At 45.0% G+C, this 22,862-nt stretch overlaps 1 protein-coding gene across 40 annotated transcripts in view; it reads left to right on the forward strand.

Moving 5' to 3' along the window:
- The window catches only part of Eif4g3 (eukaryotic translation initiation factor 4 gamma 3), a 233,953-nt gene that overhangs the window by 206,813 nt on the left and 4,278 nt on the right, over positions 1–22,862 (forward strand). For all 40 annotated transcript variants that reach the window (XM_076565487.1, XM_076565500.1, XM_076565490.1 and 37 more), the window contains 8 exons: positions 1,794–2,011; positions 3,249–3,364; positions 8,280–8,452; positions 11,966–12,091; positions 13,046–13,127; positions 14,285–14,383; positions 19,792–19,938; positions 21,882–21,963. In XM_076565487.1, the coding sequence (XP_076421602.1) occupies positions 1,794–2,011; positions 3,249–3,364; positions 8,280–8,452; positions 11,966–12,091; positions 13,046–13,127; positions 14,285–14,383; positions 19,792–19,938; positions 21,882–21,963 (1,043 nt within the window). The remainder of the gene's footprint in view (positions 1–1,793; positions 2,012–3,248; positions 3,365–8,279; positions 8,453–11,965; positions 12,092–13,045; positions 13,128–14,284; positions 14,384–19,791; positions 19,939–21,881; positions 21,964–22,862) is intronic.

The following is a 22,862-nucleotide window of genomic DNA, read 5'->3' on the forward strand; positions in this document are numbered from 1 at the left end:
CTTGTATATGTTCTTTGGGTAGACTTCTGTCCAGCCCAAGTTGTCCACCTCCACCCCTCACCCCTCACCCTTCTGCAGAGTCACCACAGTCAAGAACTGTCTGAATAAACTGGCAGGGAGACATGCAGTGTTCTCGTAAGATAATAAAAAAGCACGTGGCTTTCACTGGTAAAGGTCCCTTCTGCTTCTCGCAGATAAATCACAGCCTTTGGAAGTTTCTGGAGTTTCTTAGGTTGTGAGTCTGGGCTTGTGTAATTTCATTTCCTGCCCTTCATTCAGCTTACACTTCATCACTGGCTCTTACTTCAGAGTTCTATAAATCAGTAAGGAATCGACACTGACTCCTAAAATGTTTTAGTAGAGTTGGGGGCATATCTAAACTGCTTGGCGTATCTTAACCAGTTTACGGCCCTGGGTTTAATCCAGACCTCCACACTCAAAACCATGCAATTGAAAAGAACATTTCTTGAGTTCAGCTGTGCCGTACGGGCCTGTGCACTTGTCAATGTCCAGAGCGTCTTGTCTGTGATGGACTCGGGGCTCCTGGAGACGGGGCTCCTGGAGACGGGGCTCTGTGTCCTCCACACTTGTGTGTGGAACTCTGGACAACCAGAAAGAAGCAGTCCTGGAGCTCAAACTCAAGTCGTTAGGTTGACAGCAAGCGTCTTGACCTACTGAACCGTCTCATCATCTCCGACTTCAATGTCTTTTTGTTCATTATTAATGGTAGAGTCTTTGGTGATTTCATATATGAATATAGTGGATTTAGATATATTCATTTCTGTATAAACCCCCTGGACCCTCCTCCCCCATCCTCCTCCCAACTTCATACCTTCTACTTTATATATATATATATATATATATACACACATACATACATACATATATATATATATATATATATGTATATACACACACACATACATACATATACACAGATGTATACATACAAATATAGAGATATATAAAACCTTCTTTGTAGAGTTTGAGCCGCTCATAAGCTCTCTGGAGCATGGGCATCGCACCACAACTCATGTGGCTAATGAGAGCAGACTCTGCCACCCTCAGCAGCCGTCACCTATGAGAGACTCCTGATACTGGAATGTTCATTTGTTTGGTTCTTTGTTATTGTCTTTGTTTCTTTGTGCAGCCTTGACTGTCCTGAAACTTGCTCTGTAGACCAGGCTGGCTTTGAACTCAGAGATCAGCCTGCCTCTGCTTCCCGAGTGCTGGGATTAAAGTCATGCACCACCATTGCCCGGCTCATACTGCAGTTTTTACAGATTGCCTTTGATCCTTGCAAATAAAACTGTCATACTTTATATATAAGATCTATCAAATTATTTTAAGTAAAAAATCAGACTATTCACAAAAATTAAAAAATAATTAAGTATCATTTTTTCCTACTGAAGATAAAATTAAAACATCTTAGCAAGTATTTCTTTGGAAACTCAGGTTTGTACCTGTTTTGAGAGTTAGTATACTTTGAAATACAATCGATGCCTTGTATCTAAAGTCATGTGGGAGGCTGGAAAGAGGATCAGCTGGTCATTAAGGATGATAACCTGAATTTCACCCAGTACCCATGTTAAGGTGAAGGAGACATCTGACTCCCTACAGTTGCCCTCTGACCTCCACATGAATGCCACAGCATGTGTGTGCACTCACAACAATAAGTTAAGATTCAAAATAAAGTTATGTAGAAAGCTGCGTTTTCCGCAGTAATTGGCAATGCTTACAGTGTTGTTCTGTGGTTTGAATCTGAAGCGGGACGTTGTCCTTTTGTTTTTAAGTCGTGGGAGCATGGGCAGAGAGAAGAGTGACAAGCCAACTCCCGCTGGAGCAGCCCGTCCCAACACTTTCCTGAGGGGCAGTAGCAAAGATCTGCTGGACAACCAGTCTCAGGAGGAGCAGCGCAGAGAGATGCTGGAGACCGTGAAGCAGCTGACTGGAGGCGTGGATGCCGAGAGGGCCAGCTCCGAGGCGGACCGAAGCAAGACCAGGGAGCTAGGTGAGAGGGCTCTGGGGACACAAGACAGACCTGGCTGTTGGCCTTAAATTCAGAAGCAGATACAGGGGCTGGAGAAGTGAGAAATGGCACAGCGGTGCTGCTCTGGCTCTCCTCCAGAGGACCCTCTTCCGTTCCCAGCACTCGTGGTGGCTCACAGCCACGGGTGACTCCAGTCCCGGCACCTGCTTCTGCTCTGACAGATACAGTCCTCACATGGTGCAGGCACAACTCTCAGACAAATAAAGGAAAATAAGGAGTAATAAGAAACCACGACGACTCCACGTATGGGTAAAATTCAAAGCCCACAGGCAACACCTGCACAGCACCGTCATTTCTGCCGTGGGTCTCGTTGTGAAATGCTGTCTTCACAGGGCTTACCGTCATCCTTGTCTCTGGGATGTCATGATGACAAAGTTCCTCTTTCTTTATGCTCATCCTTCTGAGTTTCTCACAAGTCCTTTCAACACCTCAATGTCCATCGTCCTTAGAGGGTTTGTGCTGGCTAAAACCCCTGCTTTAGTCCTGATTAACAAAAAGAAGGTACCAGAGTGTCTTTTCCCGCCTTGTCTCCCTGGTAACTTCTGTGGAGTGAGCATACATGTGCTCTAAACTTGCTCTGGTGGTGCTGTGTCTTTAATCTGAGCTGTTTTTTTTTTTATCTACACACCTACACTCTACAGTTCCTAGAAAAATAAAATGAGACGTTAACATGGAGAAATCCTTGGAGCGAAGCCGATACAGTGGTTTTGAGTGGTCTTAGAGCTCATGAGGATGACTCGTAGAGATGAGCAGATGGGAAGCGAGGGGAGCATTGCTGAGGGAGCAGCATGCACACAGTTGCAGTGGGAGAAGCCGGCGTGTTTGCACAGGTCCCACGCTGTGCCGGGGCAGCCAGCGCTGGCACGCAGGACCTCAGTCCTCGTGTGTGCTGCAGGCCTTTGAGTACCCATTCTTGAAGCAGTTGCAGGGAAACAAAATAGAGAAACTGCCGAGCCGTGGCTCTGAAGGTTCACCTTGTCCCTGACTCCTGTTCGTGACTGTAGAGCAGACCACAATGTTACTCCGTGCCTATCTGTTGTAATGGAAACAGCTTCTTGATTCTGCTGTCCTGTGTCTGACTGTCAAACTGCTGTCTATAAAACGTCTCCATGGCAAAACCAGTGTAAGAGCATGCAAATCTTACCAGTCATGATCCTAGTGTACTGAGACTTCTTGCTCTTTTTCATCTCATTCACAGTGAAACCAGACATGTGTGCAGTGTCACCCCCTGACAAGCCTGCTCTGTCAGAAGAGGAAGTGGAGAGGAAGTCCAAATCTATCATTGATGAATTCCTACATATCAATGACTTCAAGGTAGATGCTGGTAACAAAGGGGAACAGCTCCTAGGCAGCCCATGTTGGAGAGCCATGGTAACTTGGCTTGGGTCTTAAGAGTGTTATTATGAGCAGATAAAACAAAGATTAAGTTGTCCAAGTCCTCAGGGTTCAGTTTGCTCAGCTCATGCATTTTGGCCAGGTACCATGTTTTAAATTGATGTGTGTGGGGTGGGGGAGAATGGATCCTAGTCAGTGTCATCAAGAGGAGGCCAAACTGACCGTGGCGTTAGGGGCAGAGGCAGCATATTACCATGAGGCTCCCAGCTCCACCTTTCGGCCCCTAGACGTATCCTCGTCATTCTTAGGTTGACCTGAATTGTAACTGCCATCTCTTCTCTTTATTTTGTAAGTGGGAAACTGAGGCACAGAAGGACAGAGAGTGTTCAGAGTCAGGGGGCCTGAGACACTTGAAGACCCTCCTGTAGCTTGCCCCTCTGATCTTTCCACCCAGACTGTACATGGCAGTTGGTAGGACAGGCCTCCTGCCTGACAAAATCACCTAATCAGTATCCAGGGACGGAGACAGCAGGTAACACCACAGATGTCCTCTGAGCTGGAGGACCTGGCAAAGGTCATGTGACACAGTCTAGTTGGCTACTCAAGGTCAGGAAGTGTCCTTTCTATTAAATGTTTGTTAGAGAGTGTGAATACTTTGGCTTTAGTTCTCCTAATTCATTTTTCTGAACAGCACAGTCCTTATCTGCTTTTGTATACAAAATCACTTTGATTATGTATGTCCCAGCTTTTCAACCTTTATACCTCTAATATTATCCAGAATTTGGAAGTAGGAAAAGTTTATTTCAGTTTTGAGGAGTTCTGCTTTGGTTTGGCTTGGTTTGGCTTTGGTTTTGGTTGCATTTGAGGCAGAGCTTCATGTCGCCTAGGCCAGCCTCCACCTCCCTCTGTAGCCAAAGCTGGCTCTGACTTTTGGCTTCTGCCTCCACTTCCCAGTTGCTGGGGTTGGACCACCAGCATGGGGTTTTGTTTCGAGATGGGGTCTTGCTGTGTAGCTCAGGTTAACTTGGAGTTCACTATATAGACTAGGCTGGCTTTGAACTTGAGGCAGTCTTTCTGCCTCAGCCTCCGTTTTCCTGGGATTGCAAGCATGGGCCACTAGACCCAGCTGGAAAAGAACCTTTTGGTGATGGTAAAGATTAAAGAGTGTTCGCAGAGACTTGACAGCGGAGCGGAATAAACACTGATTGGGGCTGGAGGGACGGCTCACCCGCTAAAGGCTCGGCTCACAGCATGGATTGAACAGCCAAGAGTTCACTGCCAGGCTGTTAACTCCTCAGCCACCTTCCTAGACAGAGAGGGTCTGGGGTCGTTCTTTTTTCTCCTGGCATGGAAGTGGAGGAATGTGAAAGACTTAGGAGAAATTGAAGAATTGCTGTAGGTGCCAGGGAGCAGGTCAGGAAGAAGGATGTGGAGACTGGCTTCAGACTTAATTTGAAGATGGTCAGAGTTAGTGCATGACAAACCTTTGATCCTGCAAACTGAGAGTCCACGGGGAAGTGCTTACTGTCCCTCGGGAACAGCTGAGCCACTTCAGCCGGATGGGATGGGTAGAGTCAGGTAGGCTTCATTGTTCTCTGCAGGAGGCAGCTGTGTGTACAGATGGGCTGTGAGGACTGAGCAGTGATGGAGACATTTCCTGGCTGCTTGCTGGGTGCTGGCTGCTCTCCTGTGAGTCTTTATGTGTTGCTTTGCGTGATCCTTATCTTACGCTGCCCTCCTAAAGTGTTTTTGACCTCAAACTCCCTATGTATCTAGCCAGTGATGACCTCAACCTCCTCATCATGCTGCCTTAACTCCATAGAACTAGGGTTACAGGCGCATGCTACCATGCCTGGTTCGTGTGTTCACTGGGATCAGAATCAGTGCTTTGTGCATATGGGACAAGTGCTCTGCCAGTAGAGCGTGAGCCCTGAAGTTTCCATTATGGTGAAAGCCATGTTTACAGAAAGAACCGAGCTGTAACTTGTGGAAGGTCAGCTGCAAACTACAAATGGCTTGATCTCATTTCCTATTCAGTGTTAGTATGCTAGAACAAAGACTTGCAGAACTCACTCCAGGGGAGGGCTTCCTTCCTTTAAATGCTATTGTTATCGATCACTGTTATCAGTCCTAATGCAGGGTAACATTTGCTGAGCCTTTATTTTGTGACTGGCAGTTCCAAAGTGCATATTCGTGTACATATATCCGTGCATGCAAACATACCTTCATTCTCTTAGGAAATTGGGATGAAGAGTTAGCAGACTTGGTAGGGTGCACCTGCAATCCCAGCGCTCAGGAGGTGTAAACAGAAGGAGCTGGTCAGTTACATAGTGAGTTCAAGGCTAGGAAGTGGAGTGGTGTATGTGACTAAAAAAATTATTATACTCTTGCAATCACATAGTAATAATAGGCAGAGCCAGAATTTAAGACTTCCTATTTGTCTTGCTCTACCATACATGTTTTTGTTTCTTATTTTGATACGGGGGTCTCACTGTGTAGCTTTGGTTGTCCTGGAACTCAGTGTACACCAGGCTGGCCTCTAACACAAAAGTTTTTAACCTGTACTCTCTATACTTACTGCATTCCTTCGAGCGTTTCAACCTCATTTTTTAGAGACTGCTACCTCGATTTACTACAGTAAAATGATAAATAGCATAGTGGGATATTGTGGGGGAAATTGACCAGACTGTGAACATAGATAATAAAGAAGCAGAAGCTAGAAAAAGGAAAGCCGGGCCAGTGAGAAGGCTTGGCAGCTGACGAGGCTTGTCGCCATGCCTGACGGCCTGGCTTTAATCCCCTGCTCCCACATGGTGGAAGGATTGAACTGATTCCTGCAAGTTGTCCGCTGGCTTCCATACATGCTCCGTGGCTAAGCTGTCTCCCCAGCCCACGTCCTGCTTTGTGATATGTCATCTGCAAATGCGTTGAGTCACACTCATGGGTCTCCCGGGACACACTGCAGCGGGGCTTCGCTTGTGCACAGGGGCCCAGACAGTAAATAGTTCAGGTTTTAGCCTGGAGACTGAGTAGTTGCATTCCTGCTTTCTCCTGCAAAGAACAAGGCGAGCAGAAAGAGCGGCCGTAAGACAGCTGGCGAGAGTGTGTCGAGATGTCAGTATTGTGGAAAGCTAGAGGGCTCTAAAGAGACGCCATGGCCTGGGGTGTCAGTTCTCAGTTGAACTCACCAACAAAAAGCTGCATTGTGCTAGGGGCGGGAGTGGACACTTGAAGACATCCTGTGCACTAGTGTAAGCTTTTTTTTTTTTTTTTTTTTTTTTTTGGTTTTTTCGAGACAGGGTTTCTCTGTGTAGCTTTGTGCCTTTCCTGGAACTCACTTGGTAGCCCAGGCTGGCCTCGAACTCACAAAGATCTGCCTGCCTCTGCCTCCCGAGTGCTGGGATTAAAGGCGTGTGCCACCACCGCCCGGCTAGTGTAAGCTTTTTGAATGTTCGGGAAGACAGAGCAGAGACAGTTGTGGACGGACACTCTGTTCTGCTGCTGTCAGTGACCACCCTTCTCGCCTCCACCAGCCCTTGTGGTAGCTGAGGGCAGAGATGCACTGGAGACTGGGCAGGCTAGACTGACGGGCTTTTGTTCTCCAGTGCAGAGAATTGCCTAGCCAAGTCACTCCATGCTCCATGTAACATTCTGTAATGGAAGATTGTACCAGTGCTGGCATTTCTAAGGCAGGATAGCCTAGTTGCCACATTAGGTCTTGTTTGTGGGGGTGGGGGTGGGGGAGGTATGTTTGTTCGTTTTGGGGTTTTTCCTCTGTGTAACAGCCCTGGGACTAACGGCGTGCACCACCACTCCCAACTCACATTAAGGTCGTTGAATCTTGGTATTGAGTTTCTGTTTCATAGTATCTTGTTTTCAGATTTTTAAAATGATGTATGATGGCACACACCTTTGCACTGTCAATATACATTATCATACATGTTAATTAAATATTTTTTTCAAAATCAGTAAGCACAGTATAAAATAATATATATATATATTTATGTTTTCTGTTTTTGTTTTTTGAAACAGGGTCTCATACTGTAGTAGAGACTGGCCTCAAAATCTGTGGCAATCCTCCTGCCTCAACCTCTTGAGTGCTAGGAGTACAGGTATGAACCATCACACTCTGTTTAGAAACATATTTTGACATTGGTCCTTTGAGTTACCTTTAATAAAACCGTTCACCTAGGGGCTGCAGACATTGGTCAGCAGTTCAGAGCACTTACTGCTCTTGCAGAGGATCCAGGGTTAGTTCCCTGCACCCATGTGCCAGCTTATAACCAACTTTTAACTCTGATTCAGCAGATCTGATACTAGCTAGGCTCCTACACACATGTGGTATACATACATACTTTCAGGCACATGCATATACACATGTGTAATACAAAAATAAATCTAAAAAGCACACAAAGTGTTGGCCATGTAAGGCTATCCTCTTGGAGGGGAAGAGAGCTCAAATTCCCACTGTATTACCCAGTCTCAGTTTCAAAATGGATAAAGCAATCTTCCTGCCTCAGCCTTCCAACCAGCTGAGCACAGCTAAGACTTACAGATGTGTGCCACCATGTTCAGATTTTTTATATATATATATGTTTTTTTATTTACTTATGTGGGACCTTACTGTGTCACCCTGGCAGGCCTTGTACTCAGTAGCCCAGGATAGAGTCTAACTCAATAGCCATCCTCCTGCCTCAGCCTTCTTTGTACACATCACCACACCTCAACATTTTCTTTCCTCTCTTATCTTTTAGCAATTTGATATAAAATTCTTTTTAACATTAAATAAGATAAAGAAAAAACTTAGATTTGAAAACTGTCCTGTTTATAAAGCTTTGTTCTGCTTTTAACATAAGTCGATTTTGAAGCAAGCCTTTATTTGTTGTTTGAACAGGAGGCCACGCAGTGCATAGAGGAGCTGAGTGCCCAGGGCCCACTGCATGTTTTTGTGAAGGTGGGTGTGGAATTCACCCTGGAGCGGAGCCAGATCACCAGGGATCACATGGGCCACTTACTGTATCAGCTGGTGCAGTCAGAAAAACTCAGCAAGCAGGACTTTTTCAAAGGGTTGGTATCCTCCCACCTGAGCTGATGGGGAATGGCTTCCATCAGTGACCTTTGTGTACACTGTAGTATTTTAACATCATATGCAATGCTGGTTGATGTAATGGCAGTTTGTAGACTAGGCTAGACTAGCATCTTCTGGTTTTCTCCGAGACCTCCGTCTGGTGTCTGTAATGTAAAAGACCTGACCAGAATACCCACAGCTCATTATCACAAGGCTTTAAGTCAGTGATCCTCCTCCAGAAACCTCTAGGTCTATGTGAAATGATCTGGAGGTCTCAGAGATTACCTGAGACTAGAGTCCTTGCTGCGTAGCCCAGTCAGACTAGCTCCTAATCCCACTGCCTCTACCTCCCCAATGCTGGGATGACACACAGTAGAAACTGGTTCTTTCCTGGTGGTGGGTAGTGAAGAGTTCTTGCTCAGCTCTAAGTGCTGCCTGCTGTTCTGTGAGTCTGTCTGTCCACACCTTGTGCTTCCTTCCCTTTGCTCTGCAGTCCTCTTCATTTAGCGCTGCCGGGGTTGTCTGCGCCCTGGAGTTGCCTGGATTAGCTCTGTGGCACCGCTGCCTTGTCTTCTGATAGTGCCAGGTCTAATGCACATCGTTAGCCCACTTTCTAAGTCATTTTTCACGGGGTGGAGGATCAGCCTGGTCTTCTGCTTGTGGAGACCATCCTGTCCCCACTGCGTCCTCAGCCCTGGGCTGACCGTGAACTGGCTGAGTGCGGGGCTTATTTTGGTTTTTCTCTTCTCTTCCATTGGTCAGTGTGTCTCCTTTTATCCAGTGTCACTCTTTTTCTTACAACTGCTTTATGATACTTTTTTGAAATAATTTCTTGAAATCAGAGATAATTTCTTTCGAGACATGCTTTGTTTTGTTTAATTTTGTTTTGTTGTTTTGGGGTTTTTCCTCCATTATTTTTGCTGTTTAAGGTCTTTTGTGATTCTAAGACATTTTAAGTTCTGGGCTTTTCAAAACCCTATTTTGAGCTATGTATGAGATTTTGATACAGGTTGCATCGGATCTGTGGATCACTTTAAGTGATAATGATGTTTTATCATTTTAATTTTTCTAATCCATGGTCTGAAGATGGCTTTTCTTTCCCTCATTTTTCTTCAGTTTCCTCAAGGTTCCCGCCAGGGTCCCAGTGTGGAGGTCTTTATATTGTCATCAGTGTTCTCAAGGTTCCCGCCAGGGTCCCTGTGTGGAGGTCTTGACATTGTCATCAGTGTCCTCAAGGTTCCCGCCAGGGTCCCGGTGTGGAGGTCTTTTACTTCCTTGGTTAGATTTAGACCTAGGGATTTCCTTCTTCAGTGCTTTGCTGTTTGTTGTATAGAGCAGTTTGCTGCAGCCTGTGCAGTCCTGTGGACATGGTGATACTGCATACATGGGCACAGCCATGGACCTGCTTCTTGGTCACTTAACCCACAGTGGATACTACCCTTTAGTAGTGCAAATAGAAGCAATTTGCATACCTAAGAATTTTCTTCTAAAAGGATCTTAACAATGTAAACTTGAAAAGAAAGTACTGCCAGGCAGTGGTAGCTCACACCTTTAATCCCAGCACTCAAGAGGCAGAGGCAGGCGGATCTCTGTGAGTTCAAGGACAGCCCAGTTTAGAGAGCTAGTTCAGGACAGCCAGGACTACACAGAGAAATCCTGTCCCGAAAAAAAAAACAAAAAAAAGGAGAAGAACAAGAAGAAGAGAAAATACCTGTGAACCTGTTCTATGAAACCCTGTGTTCAGAAGAAAAAGAAGAAAAGGTATTTTTATCAGCACGTAAACTGCTCCATGGTAAACTGGCTGACTGCAAAGTGGAAACACAAGTCAGAGTCAAGAATGTGTGTATGTCTTCTAGTTGTGATATGAGATGGAAACGATGTATTGTTGAATGACCAGGACAGCTCCAGTTGTCCATTGGGGACATTACATAGCTCACTCTATGCTGAGAGCCCACAGAAGATGAGTGGGCAGGATCAGGTGGTTAACCCAGTTCCGCCAGATGGTGTCCCCCAGTGACACATTAACATCAATCAGAGTGAGTGTCCGTAATGAGAGCGTGGGCAAGTCTCTCCTGCATAGCAAGTGGATGTCAAAGCATCGCAAGCTGTGAGGTCAAAATGTTGGCATCAGGATGCCTGAACACCACAGTTAGATGATGTAGCTGCACTACCGAGTGTTCTGAAACGGCAGCTCAAGAAAGGCGCCTGCTGTAAAGAAAGCTCCTTTTACATGAAAATGAAGTCGTGTGGAGGCCTCTGGACTGTGGAGTTGCAGTGGAAAAGCATATGTGTTGTATAAGGACATGGACACGACAGTCACCTGCTCCTGGCTTGCCCTTTGTTCCCTCTCCTCTTGACATAGCTGACAGATTTCTGCATGTCTCTTGCCTCTGCTTTTAAAATGTGTTACTTAGGAAAACCATTGCTGGGCGGTGGTGGTGGACACCTTTAATCCCAGCACTAGAGGCAGAGCCAGGCGGATCTTGGTGAGTTTAAGGCCTGCCTGGGCTACAGAGCAGGATCCAGAACAGCAGTTAGACAGAGAAACCATGTCTCAAAACACCAAAAAGAAGAAAAAAAAAAAAGAAAGAAAAGGGAACCGGGTTAACAAAGCTCTGAATTGTTTGCACTAAGCCCATGGCTGCAGCTTTCAGCCCACACGACTGTGCCGACTCTCGAGAAGCCTTTTCTCTCCAGTTGTTTTCTTTTTTTCCTGTGTTTATGAGATGTGTTAAGCTCTGTTACGGCTCATGTTGAACTTGAACTTAGCCTCCAAACAGCTGGGGATGCAGGAATGTGGTGCTCAGCTGCCTTCCTGCGTTTTATATTTAATTCCCTTTATTTTACTTCACATTAAGAACATTTCATAACACAAAAGCCAGCAAAACTCTCAGACCCCCGTAACGTGTAACCTGTGGTGGTGTTTATAACAGCATGCACTCAGTTCTTCCAGCTTTCCCATGCTGTGGGTCTCTAAGACTGACTCTCCTCCCTTGTGTCTCTGGCTATATGCCAGCATGTGTTTAGTCCATGATTTTGTGGTAGCTCTTACCCACACTTTACATGGCTATCTAAGTGTTTCAGAAGTCACTTCCAGACAGAGCTGTTCTGCCCTCCCTCTGGTGCTATTGGTCATGCTGAAGCACTGAAGTGCTTAATGATAAGGACAAATTCAGGCTTTCCACAGCCCCTTCCTGCTCATCCACAAAGCCAGAGGTGAGCAGGAAGTCTGATTGGCTAGCCTGTGTACTCTGTATTTGGCACACATCATCCCGATGTTCACTCAGTCTTCAGGTTGCCTTGACCTGTTCAGGTCTCCTCTCCCCAGGCTAGTGTGAGCTCCAGAGTATGGAACCTGTCTGTGCATTCCTCTGCAGCTGACCAGTCCCTTCACGTAAGACATGCTTAGCACACACAAACTTGTGCTTTACTGGCTTGGGTCTTTATTTAATTTTAACTTTTAAATTCATTTTCAGTGATTTTGTTTTTTGTTGTTGTTGTTCTCTTTTCAGTTTTTCTGAAACCCTGGAATTGGCAGATGACATGGCTATTGATATTCCCCATATTTGGTTGTACCTGGCTGAACTGGTCACCCCCATGTTAAAAGAAGGGGGAATTTCCATGAGAGAACTTATCCTGTAAGTTGTATTTGTTCTTTTCAATGTCTTATCAAGTTAACTGACTCAAAACTCCCTTACTCTGTGGCATATGCTGTCCATTGGCACCTCTGGACACTCATGGACACAGCCTGTCATTCTTAGCCTTTAGTTTCAAGGAGAAATTGTTACATTGTCTACACTGGAGATATGTTGGGGAAACAAGAGCTGTGTGGTCCTTGGAGGGTGGTAGTCATTGCAGACACAGCTCAGAGTGGGGGGTGGGGTTGTTTCTGGAAGTTTCCTGTAAGTCTGGTTTGTGCCTGCCTTTTCCAAGCTGCCCTGCTATGTCATAGGCTCACAGTTAAAATGGCAGTGTCCTGAGCTGGGTGTAAATTGGGATCAGTGCTGCCTTGTGTTACTAACTAATGCTTCTCGCCTTCAGAACACTGCTGCTCATACAGCAATTCACACCGTCCCACTCTGCAAATCACATGACCCTCCTCTTAAAGATTCGCAAAGTGCACATTGGGGATTGTGAGACCCTCATGGGAAACAAGCAAGAAAGATGATTTAATTAGGCATGGTCTCAGTTATTGTCAGAAGAACCCTTTTTTGAGGAATTTATAATACTGACCCTAGAGAACTTAGTTTAGGAAAGGAGGGTGTAGACTATGGAAAAATGGTCTCTTTCTACCTCACTTAGAAAATACCATAAAGAAAAGGAAATTCTGTCTTAAATGTCCTTGTTACTGAGCCTTAAATGAGTGTCATGCTTTCATTTGATGTCGTAGGTAAGTAGTCACTGAAGTGCTTAATGATAAGGACAATTCAGGCTTTCCACAGCCCTCTCCTGCTCATCCACAAAGCCGGAGGTGAGCCGGAAGTCTGATTGGCTAGCCTGTGTACTCTGTATTTGGCACACATCATTTGTCTGCTGCTCTAGAGCAGAAACTATGTTGGTACTTACTTGCCGCTCCTGTTCGTCCTCTGCAGAGAATTTAGCAAGCCTTTACTTCCCGTTGGAAGAGCTGGGGTCCTGCTTTCTGAAATACTGCACCTTCTATGCAAACAGATGGTGAGTGTTAGCTGAGTGTCGGCCCAGTGATGTGGTCAGAAGGGCAGGGATGTGGACAGGTTGGGGCTCCGTGTGTGAGGACTTGTGTCCTTTCTTGATCTTGGGAAGACGACGAGAACTGCTTGACGCGACTCTGCCAGCAGCACCGCCTCTGCTCTCGTGTTAGCAAGACCTTTGGGAAGAACTGTCCAGTCTCAGCCAGAATGGACTGCTGAGGTTGGAAAGATTCTCACGATGCCTATTGTCCGTGTCAAGGAAGTCTGTCTTTCCACAAACAAAACAGCTGTATTAATACTTGTAATGGATTTCAATAAGAAAACTTGGAGAGTGGGGCTGGAGAGATGGCTCAGGGATTTAGAGAACGTTCTGCTCTTGTAGAGGACCCCCGTTTGGATCCCAGCACCCACATAGTGACTCCAGCTCCAGGGGTTCTATGTGCCCCTTTGGCCTACATCAGTCAAAACACTCATCATTCACAAAATAAAAATAACCTTTTCAAAAAAAAAACTTTGAGACAGGAGTGACAAAATGGTTGATTTTATTACTTTTGACTAGTGAGGTGCTGTTCTTACCCTGTTAGAAATAGGTGGTGAGATGATGGTGCAGGATGGTGAAATTTTCAGTTAAATGTCTGCTATCTAAAGATAACTAAGCCTTCCAAGTCTGTACAGACTGGAGAAGGTATATAGTCAGAGCTGTCTGGGAGGGGGAAACAGTGTAAACATGTAAACTTGGTGTGTTAGGATGTTAGTAATTGTTGGCAGTTGCCTAACTTAAGCATCTAGTAAATGAATAGTTGACTCAGAAGCAGTTATACTAATTCATTCACTATTTTGTTTATTTATTTATGTATTTTTTTTTTTTAGGTTTGTGAGACAAGGTCAACTCTGTAGCACAGACTATCCTGGAACTCATTATGTAGTCCAGGCTGGCCTTGAACTCAGATGAGTTCACCCTCCTAATTGTTAGGGTTATCTGTGTGGCCACCATGCCAGAATCACCATTACATTTACATGTATTCAGACATCTCTGTTTGAAAGATTATCATCCCATTAGTAAGGGGAGTAACTCTAGAGGTCTGCACTTTTTACGTCCAGCAAACCTTTTTTCCTCCTTTCAAAGAAAGCTGATGCATGCATGGTTTATATCTGTTCTAGAGCCATAAGAAAGTAGGTGCCTTATGGAGGGAGGCTGACCTCAGCTGGAAGGACTTTTTACCAGAAGGGGAAGATGTACATAACTTTCTCTTGGAGCAGGTGAGTAACAGTTCCTTTTGATGGTGTGAGGTTGTTAGAGCCCTTGTGTAGCATTCGTGAGGCCCTGGGTTCTCTCCACATCACTGCAAATGATGACAATGATAATGATAATAAATAAATCAAAGTAGTACTGTTGAGGGGCTAGGATGTTGCTTCAGTAGTAGAGCCCTGGGTTTGACCCCCAACATTTCAGCAACAAAGACAAAAATGAGAGCCTTAGTGAAGGCAGCGTTTGAAGTTTGTGTTTTCAGGCTCCTCTGAGCATACAGTCAAAATACAGTCAGAAGAAAATTTTAGGTGTCGGGTACCACATCCAGCATATCTCAGGAACAGACATGACTGGGGCCGATTTAGATGCATATAGAGCAAAGTTTCATTTGATTGGACTGACCTTTCAGATGGAGAATCTATTCTACCCTAGACGCTCAGAGTGTTGGTTATAGAGGGTTGAACAGAGTGGTGGGATTTTTGCATTCAGATAAATGAGGAGACAGGTTTAATGAATCTCAGTAGGAGCAGTCTCTATAGGGGGATATCTTCAGGGCATAAATATCTCAGGGGGAAGGCTATAGTGGACATTTCTGCACACACTATCAATATATATACATGGGCCAGAAAGGAAGACTCTGCCATTTCCCTCAGGCATCTCAAGTCCCTGAGATGGTGCACATTCACCAAGGACTTCACACACTCAGGGCTTCGTCAGTTCCCCAACACCAGGAAGCTATGCAAGCATTGAGGACCTGAGTTTGATCCCCAGACCTCCTGTAAAAATGCCAGGTAGTGGTGTGTACGCATATCCCAGCACTGGGGAGTAAGAGACTTAAGATTGGTAAAGCTTGTTGGCAGTTGAGCCTGAAAAGTGAGTTCCAGGCCAGTGAGAAACCCTGTTTCAAAACAAAGTAGATGGGTGGTGTTCCTTAGAGACAAAACCCAAGGTTGTCCTCTGACCTACACACACACACACATATGCACATGTACACACATGACTATACCCATGTATACACACACACAGTTTAAAAAAGAATACATAGCAAACTCTCAGTGATCCAGAGGTGGATTTGATAAGTAGTGATATCACAAGCTGCCAGTGTTCTGAGCTCCAGTTTGAAGCCATGAGGTAGGTATTGGGGGGGGTGGGGGGTGGGCAAGGACTAGAATGCCACTTATAAGGCAGAGAATTGTAGACATGCTGTTTAAAAACCCATTGATAAAAATTGGAGGGGCATTAAAACCAGAACCTCCGATTTGATAGCCAAATGCAGAAATTTACATGCCAGAGTGCATCATCAGTGCACTCTATTGCTAAACAAGCAACTGTGGCATGCTAAGTTGAGGCAGACAAGACTCCTGCAAATTCAAATCCTGAAACACTTGAAGTTGAGCATTGTGTCCTCGAACCTGGAATCCCACCTCTTGTGGGCTGAGGTAGGTGTTATTTATTTGCGGCACTATTTACCATGCAAGAGAAAACATGAGGTACAACGAAACCCACTATAAGAGTTTTTATTAGGGGAGGGTGGCGAGGGGGTGTGCAGTAGGCCTACTAGGAGCAAACTGTGGAAAAGGGGGGCGAGAGAATGGGGGGAATCTGCTTTTATGGGTCCCCCCCTCCCGAGCTTGCACATACGGGCTCATGTGATCACGATGCTCACCGAGTTATATGATCAGGTAACACACGGATTAAATAGGACACAAGGCCCTGGGATGGCTAAGCATTCTGCCTGTCTGATGGACAGCGCATGTGTGGTCATGTAGCTGGGGAGTGGCTAGGAATCTAACAGTAGAATCTGCAGGTAATCAGTCTCAGACAAACAAAGTTACTTAGGGAAAACTGAAGCTAAGGCCAGTTGTACCATAATCAGTAATGGCGTACCTACTGGTGCACATAATGCTAGCACACAGGAGTTAGGCAAGGCCTCTCCGTGAACTTGAACGCTATCCAGAGCTACCCTGTCTCCAAGGGGAAAAAAATTAAACCAACAATAAAACCACCATAGCAAAATAATGTCAGTTTAAATAAGTAAATGTCAAGCCCATGGCTTTGTAGCCCATTGAGTTGTGCACTATGGGATGCTCTTGGAATCACAGCTGTTCAGGAGCCTGGTGCAGGAGGATTAATTGTTTATCAGAAATTTGAGGGCAGCTTGAGCAGTATAACAGAGCAGAAGAAAGGAACAGTCGTCTTGGGCTAAAGACACCATCGGTTGTGGTGCACTGGCTTTAGTTATGGCTGTCTATAGTCTAGGTACACTAGGGATGTGCTCATCTTAGGGGTGAGATCGGCGGAGCTGGAGAGGTGCCTGAGCAGTTAGTCTTCAACTCCCTAGGTAGCTAAGGCTGTCCTTGAGCTCCCCCAGTGGGCACATGCCTTTAATCCCAGCACTCAGGAGGCAGGCAGATCTCTGTGAGTTTAAAGCCAGCCTTGTCTGTAGAGTGAGCTCCAGGACAGCCAGGGGTACACAGAGAAACCCTGTCTCAAAACAAAAAACGTCTGCACCACAGGGCTAGAAGAAAAGTTTCAGGAAAAAAGTTAAAGATAAGGCAAAAATGATCACTACTGCCAGTGAAAGAGGCCACACTATTAAGAGTTCTGTTCCAAAAGTGAGTAAATGTTGATGAGTAAACTATGCTGATGCATTCATTCATTAGCCTCATTTGAAGTGAACAAATACCTAGAGCAGCAATTGAGTGTGTAGTTAAAAATGTTCCTACAAAGAAAACTTGAGGGTCCGTGGTCTGTCTCTGAATTCTACCGCATATTTAAAGACTAAGTAATATTACACACTACAGAACTCCACAAAATAGCCTGTCCCTGAAAGTGGCCCTCTGATTCAGGTTACATTCCTTTTGTTGCCTGTGATTTAAAAGACAGTGCTGTCCGGCATCATAATCCACCCCTTGGGAGACTCCGGGAAGGGGGTAAGGAATAAAAGGTTATCTTTGGCTACATAATGAATTGGAAGCCAACTTGGGCTATGAGACTATCTTAGTTAGGGTTTCTATTCCTGTGAAGAGACACCATGGCAAATCTTATAAGGAAAGCATTTAATTGAGGGAACTCGCTTACAATTTCAGAGGTTCAGTTCATTATCGTCATGGCGGGGAGCATGGAATCATGTAGGCAGACATGGTGCTGGAGGAATAGCTCAGAGTCCTACATCACGCAGGCAGTGTGAAGTGCTGAGACACCTGAGTGGTATCCTAAGCATAGGAATCCTCAAGCCTGCCCCCACAGTGACACATTTCCTCCAACAAGGCCACACCCACTCCAACAAAGCCACACCTCTGAATAGTGCCACTCCCTATGAGGTTATGGGGGCCAGTTACAGCCAAACTTCCCCAGAGACCCTATGTCAAAACCCGCAGCAACAAAAGGTGCTGTGGTGAACTCAGGTATAAGTGAAAGCCCAGGCCTCGAGGCACTGGAAGAGAGGTAACTTTTATAGCAACACAGGGACTCTATGATGCAAGTATTTCCTTCCAGTTTTACCTGTGTCAGTGGTAATTTAAACCTTTGTTTTTAAATTTTTTTACTTTTATTAACATTGTAATACTGTTGATTGCTTCATAGCTCAAAGTAAGTTTTGTAAATTCTGGTGGAATGTTGGGAGGTTTTCTTTGTAGATGCTTTAATCCCTCAGCATTAGAATCATGTTGTGGAAATCTTAAACTATACAACACTGGTAGCTTTTATTTTACATGTATTGGTGTTTTGCCTGTATGGATATATGTACTCCAGGTGCATTCCTGGTGCCCAGGGAGGCCAGAAGAGGGGGTCAGATCTCCTAGAGCTGAATTCCAGATGGTTGTGAGCCACCATGTAGGTGGAATTGAACCTCAGTTTTCTAGAAGAGCAGCTCATAACCACTGAGCCATCTCTTCAGCCTTTGATGGACTAGCCTTCAAAAGGATGGCTGCTGTCTTATGATTTTGTGTGTGTATTAAAGTGAAGAGTGGGCTGTTAACAACACTGATTCAGAAAAACCTTAGAGAAAAGTACTCCTTAACAATGTTAGGCCAGGGATGGTGTGGCTCAATGACAAAATGGTTATATCGACATGTCCACTCAAAGCCTGCCAAAAGGGGGCGGGTGAGAGAGAAAGGGAAGAGGCGATTATGTGAAAGAAATGAAACATTAGGATCAAAAACTGAATTCAAATGAGTTGATTTTTAGTTTTTAATCCCAAATTTTTAAAAAGCACTGGAGAAAACTTGATTTGGATGATCTTTAGTAGTTCTTTGTTTGTTTATGGTTTTTGTGTAAAGATGATGTAAAGCCATAGCCATATATCTTATTGCCTGACTGAAAAGTATGTTTTTTGGTTCCTGATTTGTCAGCTCCCTGTTACCATAACATTTGATAGCATCGTTTCTTGCTCTTGTGCTTAGCATGGTTAGGGTCCTTGGGACCTGGAGCTGCCGCCGTTCTCCTCAGAGCTAACCCCAGACGGGTTACAGAGAAGCTGCAGGCGTAGCCCTCAAGGACTCCTGTGTCATAGCTCCCTGTAAGACTACAGTTCACAGCGATCTGGAGGGAGTAAGGCAGAGAAAACCATAGGGAGCTAGTTTGCCCTTTTATGGGGAATAGAAATGCATAATATAAAAGTTTGAAAATTGGCCTGGCAAGATGGCTTCAGGTAAAGGCCCTCGTTACACAAGCCTGGTGACTGACCCACACCAGGTGGAAGGACAGAGTCTGGAGTGGAATGCTAGCTCAGCAGGTAAGAATGCATGCTGCTGCTGTAGAGCTCAGCTCCACGTCAGGCTGCAGCCAGCCACCTTAACTCCAGCTCCAAGAGGTCAGACGCCCTCTTCTGGACTCGGTCAGCACCTGCACTTGCATGGACACAAAGACATATAATTAAAAATAAAAAACCTTTTAAAGTTATTCTCTACCATGTATACGTATAGATACAAATATTAAATAGATTTTTTTTAATTTAAAAATAGATTCAGTTAGGTGTATGTGTCTCTGAGTGCAGATGCCCTCAGGTCAGAAGCGACGGATCACTATGAAGCTGAAAGTTATTGGCAGTTGTGATTATACCCTAGTGGGTACAAGGAGTCAAACTCAGGTCCTCTGCAGAACATTATGCACTCTTAACCACTGAGCCATCTCCCTGTCCCCCATTACAGTTTTTTGGAAAGTTTGGAAACTCATGGAAATACTGCTGGAGTAACAGTCATTCAAGGCTCTGTGTGGAGTGGCACCTGCTTCTTATTTTCTCTCGGACAGAGCAGCCTCATGGCTGGCCTCGCTGACCATGTAATTGAACAATACCAATGACTCATGTAATCGCCACCTTCAATAGTACCTCTGTCTCATGTAATAGTCAGATTGAGCAATACCTATGTTCGTGTAATCATCACACTGAACAATATCAGGGTTTCATATTTGGTTCCAGAAATTGGACTTTATAGAGTCCGAAGGTTCCTGCTCCTCTGAAGCACTTTCAAAGAAAGAACTCTCTGCTGAGGAACTGTCTCAGCGGCTGGAGAAACTCATCATGGAGGACAGAGCGGATGACGAGCGGATATTTGACTGGGTAGAGGTACAGACACGGCCCATGCTCTGCTGTCTCTCAGGAGAATGGCCAGTGGGGTCCTCAGAGTTCATATGGCAGTTCTTTACTTCAGACCTTTTATCCTTGGTGCACTGTGGCTTTTGTGTCGATGTGTACAGAGTGTCTGAAATTCAAAGACCATTTGGAGGGTTTTTATAAGTGCTGATTCTTTTTTATCATTTTTATTTTATTTATTTGTTTATTGGCTTTTTTTGAGACAAGGTCACATTATGTATAGCCCTAGCTAGCCTGGAACTTGCTAAGTAAACCAGGCTGGCTTCGAACTCATAGAGATCTCCTTGCCTCTTCTAGTGTACTCCCCCATGCCCAGTCAATTTCAGTCTTTAACAAGTCAAGTAAAAATCTGTTGCCGGGGCGGTGGTGGCACACGCCTTTAATCCCAGCACTCGGGAGGCAGAGCCAGGTGGATCTCTGTGAGTTCAAGGCCAGCCTGGTCTACAGAGTGAGTTCCAGGACAGGCTCCAAAGCTACACAGAGAAAGCCTGTCTCAAAAAAAAAAAAAAAAGAAAGAAAGAAAAAGAAAAAGAAAAAAAATCTGTTCAGAGCACAAACCCATTTCTCTGGGTCTCATTCCATTAGAATATATTCCATATTTTGTCACTCACTTACAACTCAAAAGAAGGTCTCTATTGTAGCCCAGGTGGGCCTGGAGCGCAGTCTCAGCACAGAGTGCTTCACCATGGCCAGCTAAGTCCTTGGTTTTTTTTTTTTTTTTTGGGGGGGGGGTTCGAGACAGGGTTTCTCTGTATAGCCCTGGCTGCCCTGGAACTCACAGAGATCCGCCTGCCTCTGCCTCCCGAGTGCTGGCATTAAAGGTGTGTACTATTACCACCGCCAGGTACCGATCCAGCTAAGTACTTTTAAAGAGGCATAAAGCAGGTGCAGCACATCTTCTCAGCATGTCTCTTGTCACCTGCTGTTCCCCACAGTGCCTCCCCAGATGTGACAATGGCTCCACATGCTTCTGTTTCTCTGGTTGACCTGGCCATGAAACCTCTAGGTCCTTCCTAGCTACTGGTGTTCCCAAAAGCTGGCCATCTGCCTGCCTGCCCTGCTGATCCTGGAAGTTCCTGCAGAGTGGAATGTGAGGGCAGGTGTCAGGAAGAGGCTGCCTTGCTCTGTCTCAGTTATAAAGCCTGTCAACACTGGCCTGTCTCAAATAGCCTTAGGTGGCTAAGCTTTCAGAAACAGAAATGGACAATGACATCTTCAGTATTTCTTGCCAGACACTGTGTTCAGACTGACTTTCTGTGGAAAAGACCATGGGATACTGTTGAAACGCTTGAAACACTTTCTTAGTGTAAGCCTAAGCAACAAGATGTACACAGTGGAATTAAATCGGGTCCCTTTGACTTCATTTGACAACTGTTCATGCACTGTTTGTTGACATCCTTAGAAAAGAGGAACAAGTTTCTCAACACCTGAAGGCTTTGTTCCAGGCTGTGCTAGAAACCAGCCCCATTTGCTGTAGATGAAGATGAACAGCAGTATTGGTCCAAGTACGCAGTCGCACAGTGCTGAGAACATGGTCCAGGCTACACTGCAGTCAGGTGCAGCTGCATCTTACTGTGTAGCTCTGGCTGGCCTCAAGCTCACTTTGTAGACTAAGCTGCCTAGAGCTCAGAGCATCTGCCTCTGTCCTCCCTCCTCCCCCCTCCCCAACCCCCAGTACTAGAATTAAAAGACATAGGCAAGCACACTCACCTGTGGTGCGGTTGGCTTTAAATGTGTAGACATGAGTCGGTCTCCTCCTGTGGGTGTTGTTGAGGAGTGCTGTTGTTGAATGCTTACACTTCCAAATGAGCATAGTACACGGTGCTGTGTGACTGAGCACAGGGGAGGAAGTTCCTTAAACTTGAGTGGCTGCCTGGAGCGTTTTTATAGACACGTGTGTTCTGTGTTCATTTCAGGCTAATCTGGACGAAAGCCAAATGAGCTCACCTGCGTTCCTCAGAGCTTTAATGACGGCCGTTTGCAAAGCAGCTATCATAGGTGAGTGACGTTTGTTGACCACAGTTCTGAGCATCTGACACAGATTGTTGGCTTTGCCTTCATCATCTGATTTTATATTGTCTTGGCTCTTGCAGTTTCTGTACAAATGGTGGCATCATATCATGCTACGTGCTGTCTCAATCATGGGGTGGATAGTTGCTTTCTCAGTAAGAACCCAGCCTCCACCTCACCTGCGTGCCTCATGTTCTGCAGTTGAGCAAAATTGTTTAATGCTTTTTGGGTCCACATAGATCTTTCCTTCCACTTTTCTTTCAGTCATCAAGGCCATATTTTCCATTCCTGAATGGGTTGAATATTTTTTATGTTTTTTTTTGAGGTGGGGACTAATGTAGCCCAGGCTAACCAAGGTCTCCTGCTTATTCCTCCCTTGTGTTAAAATTATAGGTCCATGTGACCAAATTTGGCTTATCCTTTAAATATCTATGCCTTATAAGCATGAGCACTTAACCATCAAGCTATAGCTCCAGCTCCCAATTTTGCTTTATTTTTGTATTTTTAAAGTATTTATTTGAATTTATACATTATTAATTAGTAATATTTTTAATGGATGTGACAAATTATAATTGTACACATTCATAGGGTAAAAGTGATGTTTTGAGGAATGTCTGCAATGTGGAATGTTTAAATCAAGCTAATCAGCATATCTGTCCGCTCTCCAACTTAATGGTGGAATATCTGATTAATGTGGCTCTCTTAGGTGCCATAAAACCTTGGTGCTGTTTCATTATAATTACAAACAAAAGTTGGGACATCTGTACTCAACATGCATTTCTCCTTCAGGTTTTATATCACTTTTTATAGACTGTACCATTACAAATATCTAGTGTCAGAGGCCTATAATCCCAACTCTTGAGGAAGCCGAGGCAGCAGGATTGTCA

The sequence above is a fragment of the Peromyscus maniculatus genome, chromosome 2, assembly GCF_049852395.1.
Source record: "Peromyscus maniculatus bairdii isolate BWxNUB_F1_BW_parent chromosome 2, HU_Pman_BW_mat_3.1, whole genome shotgun sequence".
In the NCBI taxonomy this organism is placed as follows: domain Eukaryota; kingdom Metazoa; phylum Chordata; class Mammalia; order Rodentia; family Cricetidae; genus Peromyscus; species Peromyscus maniculatus.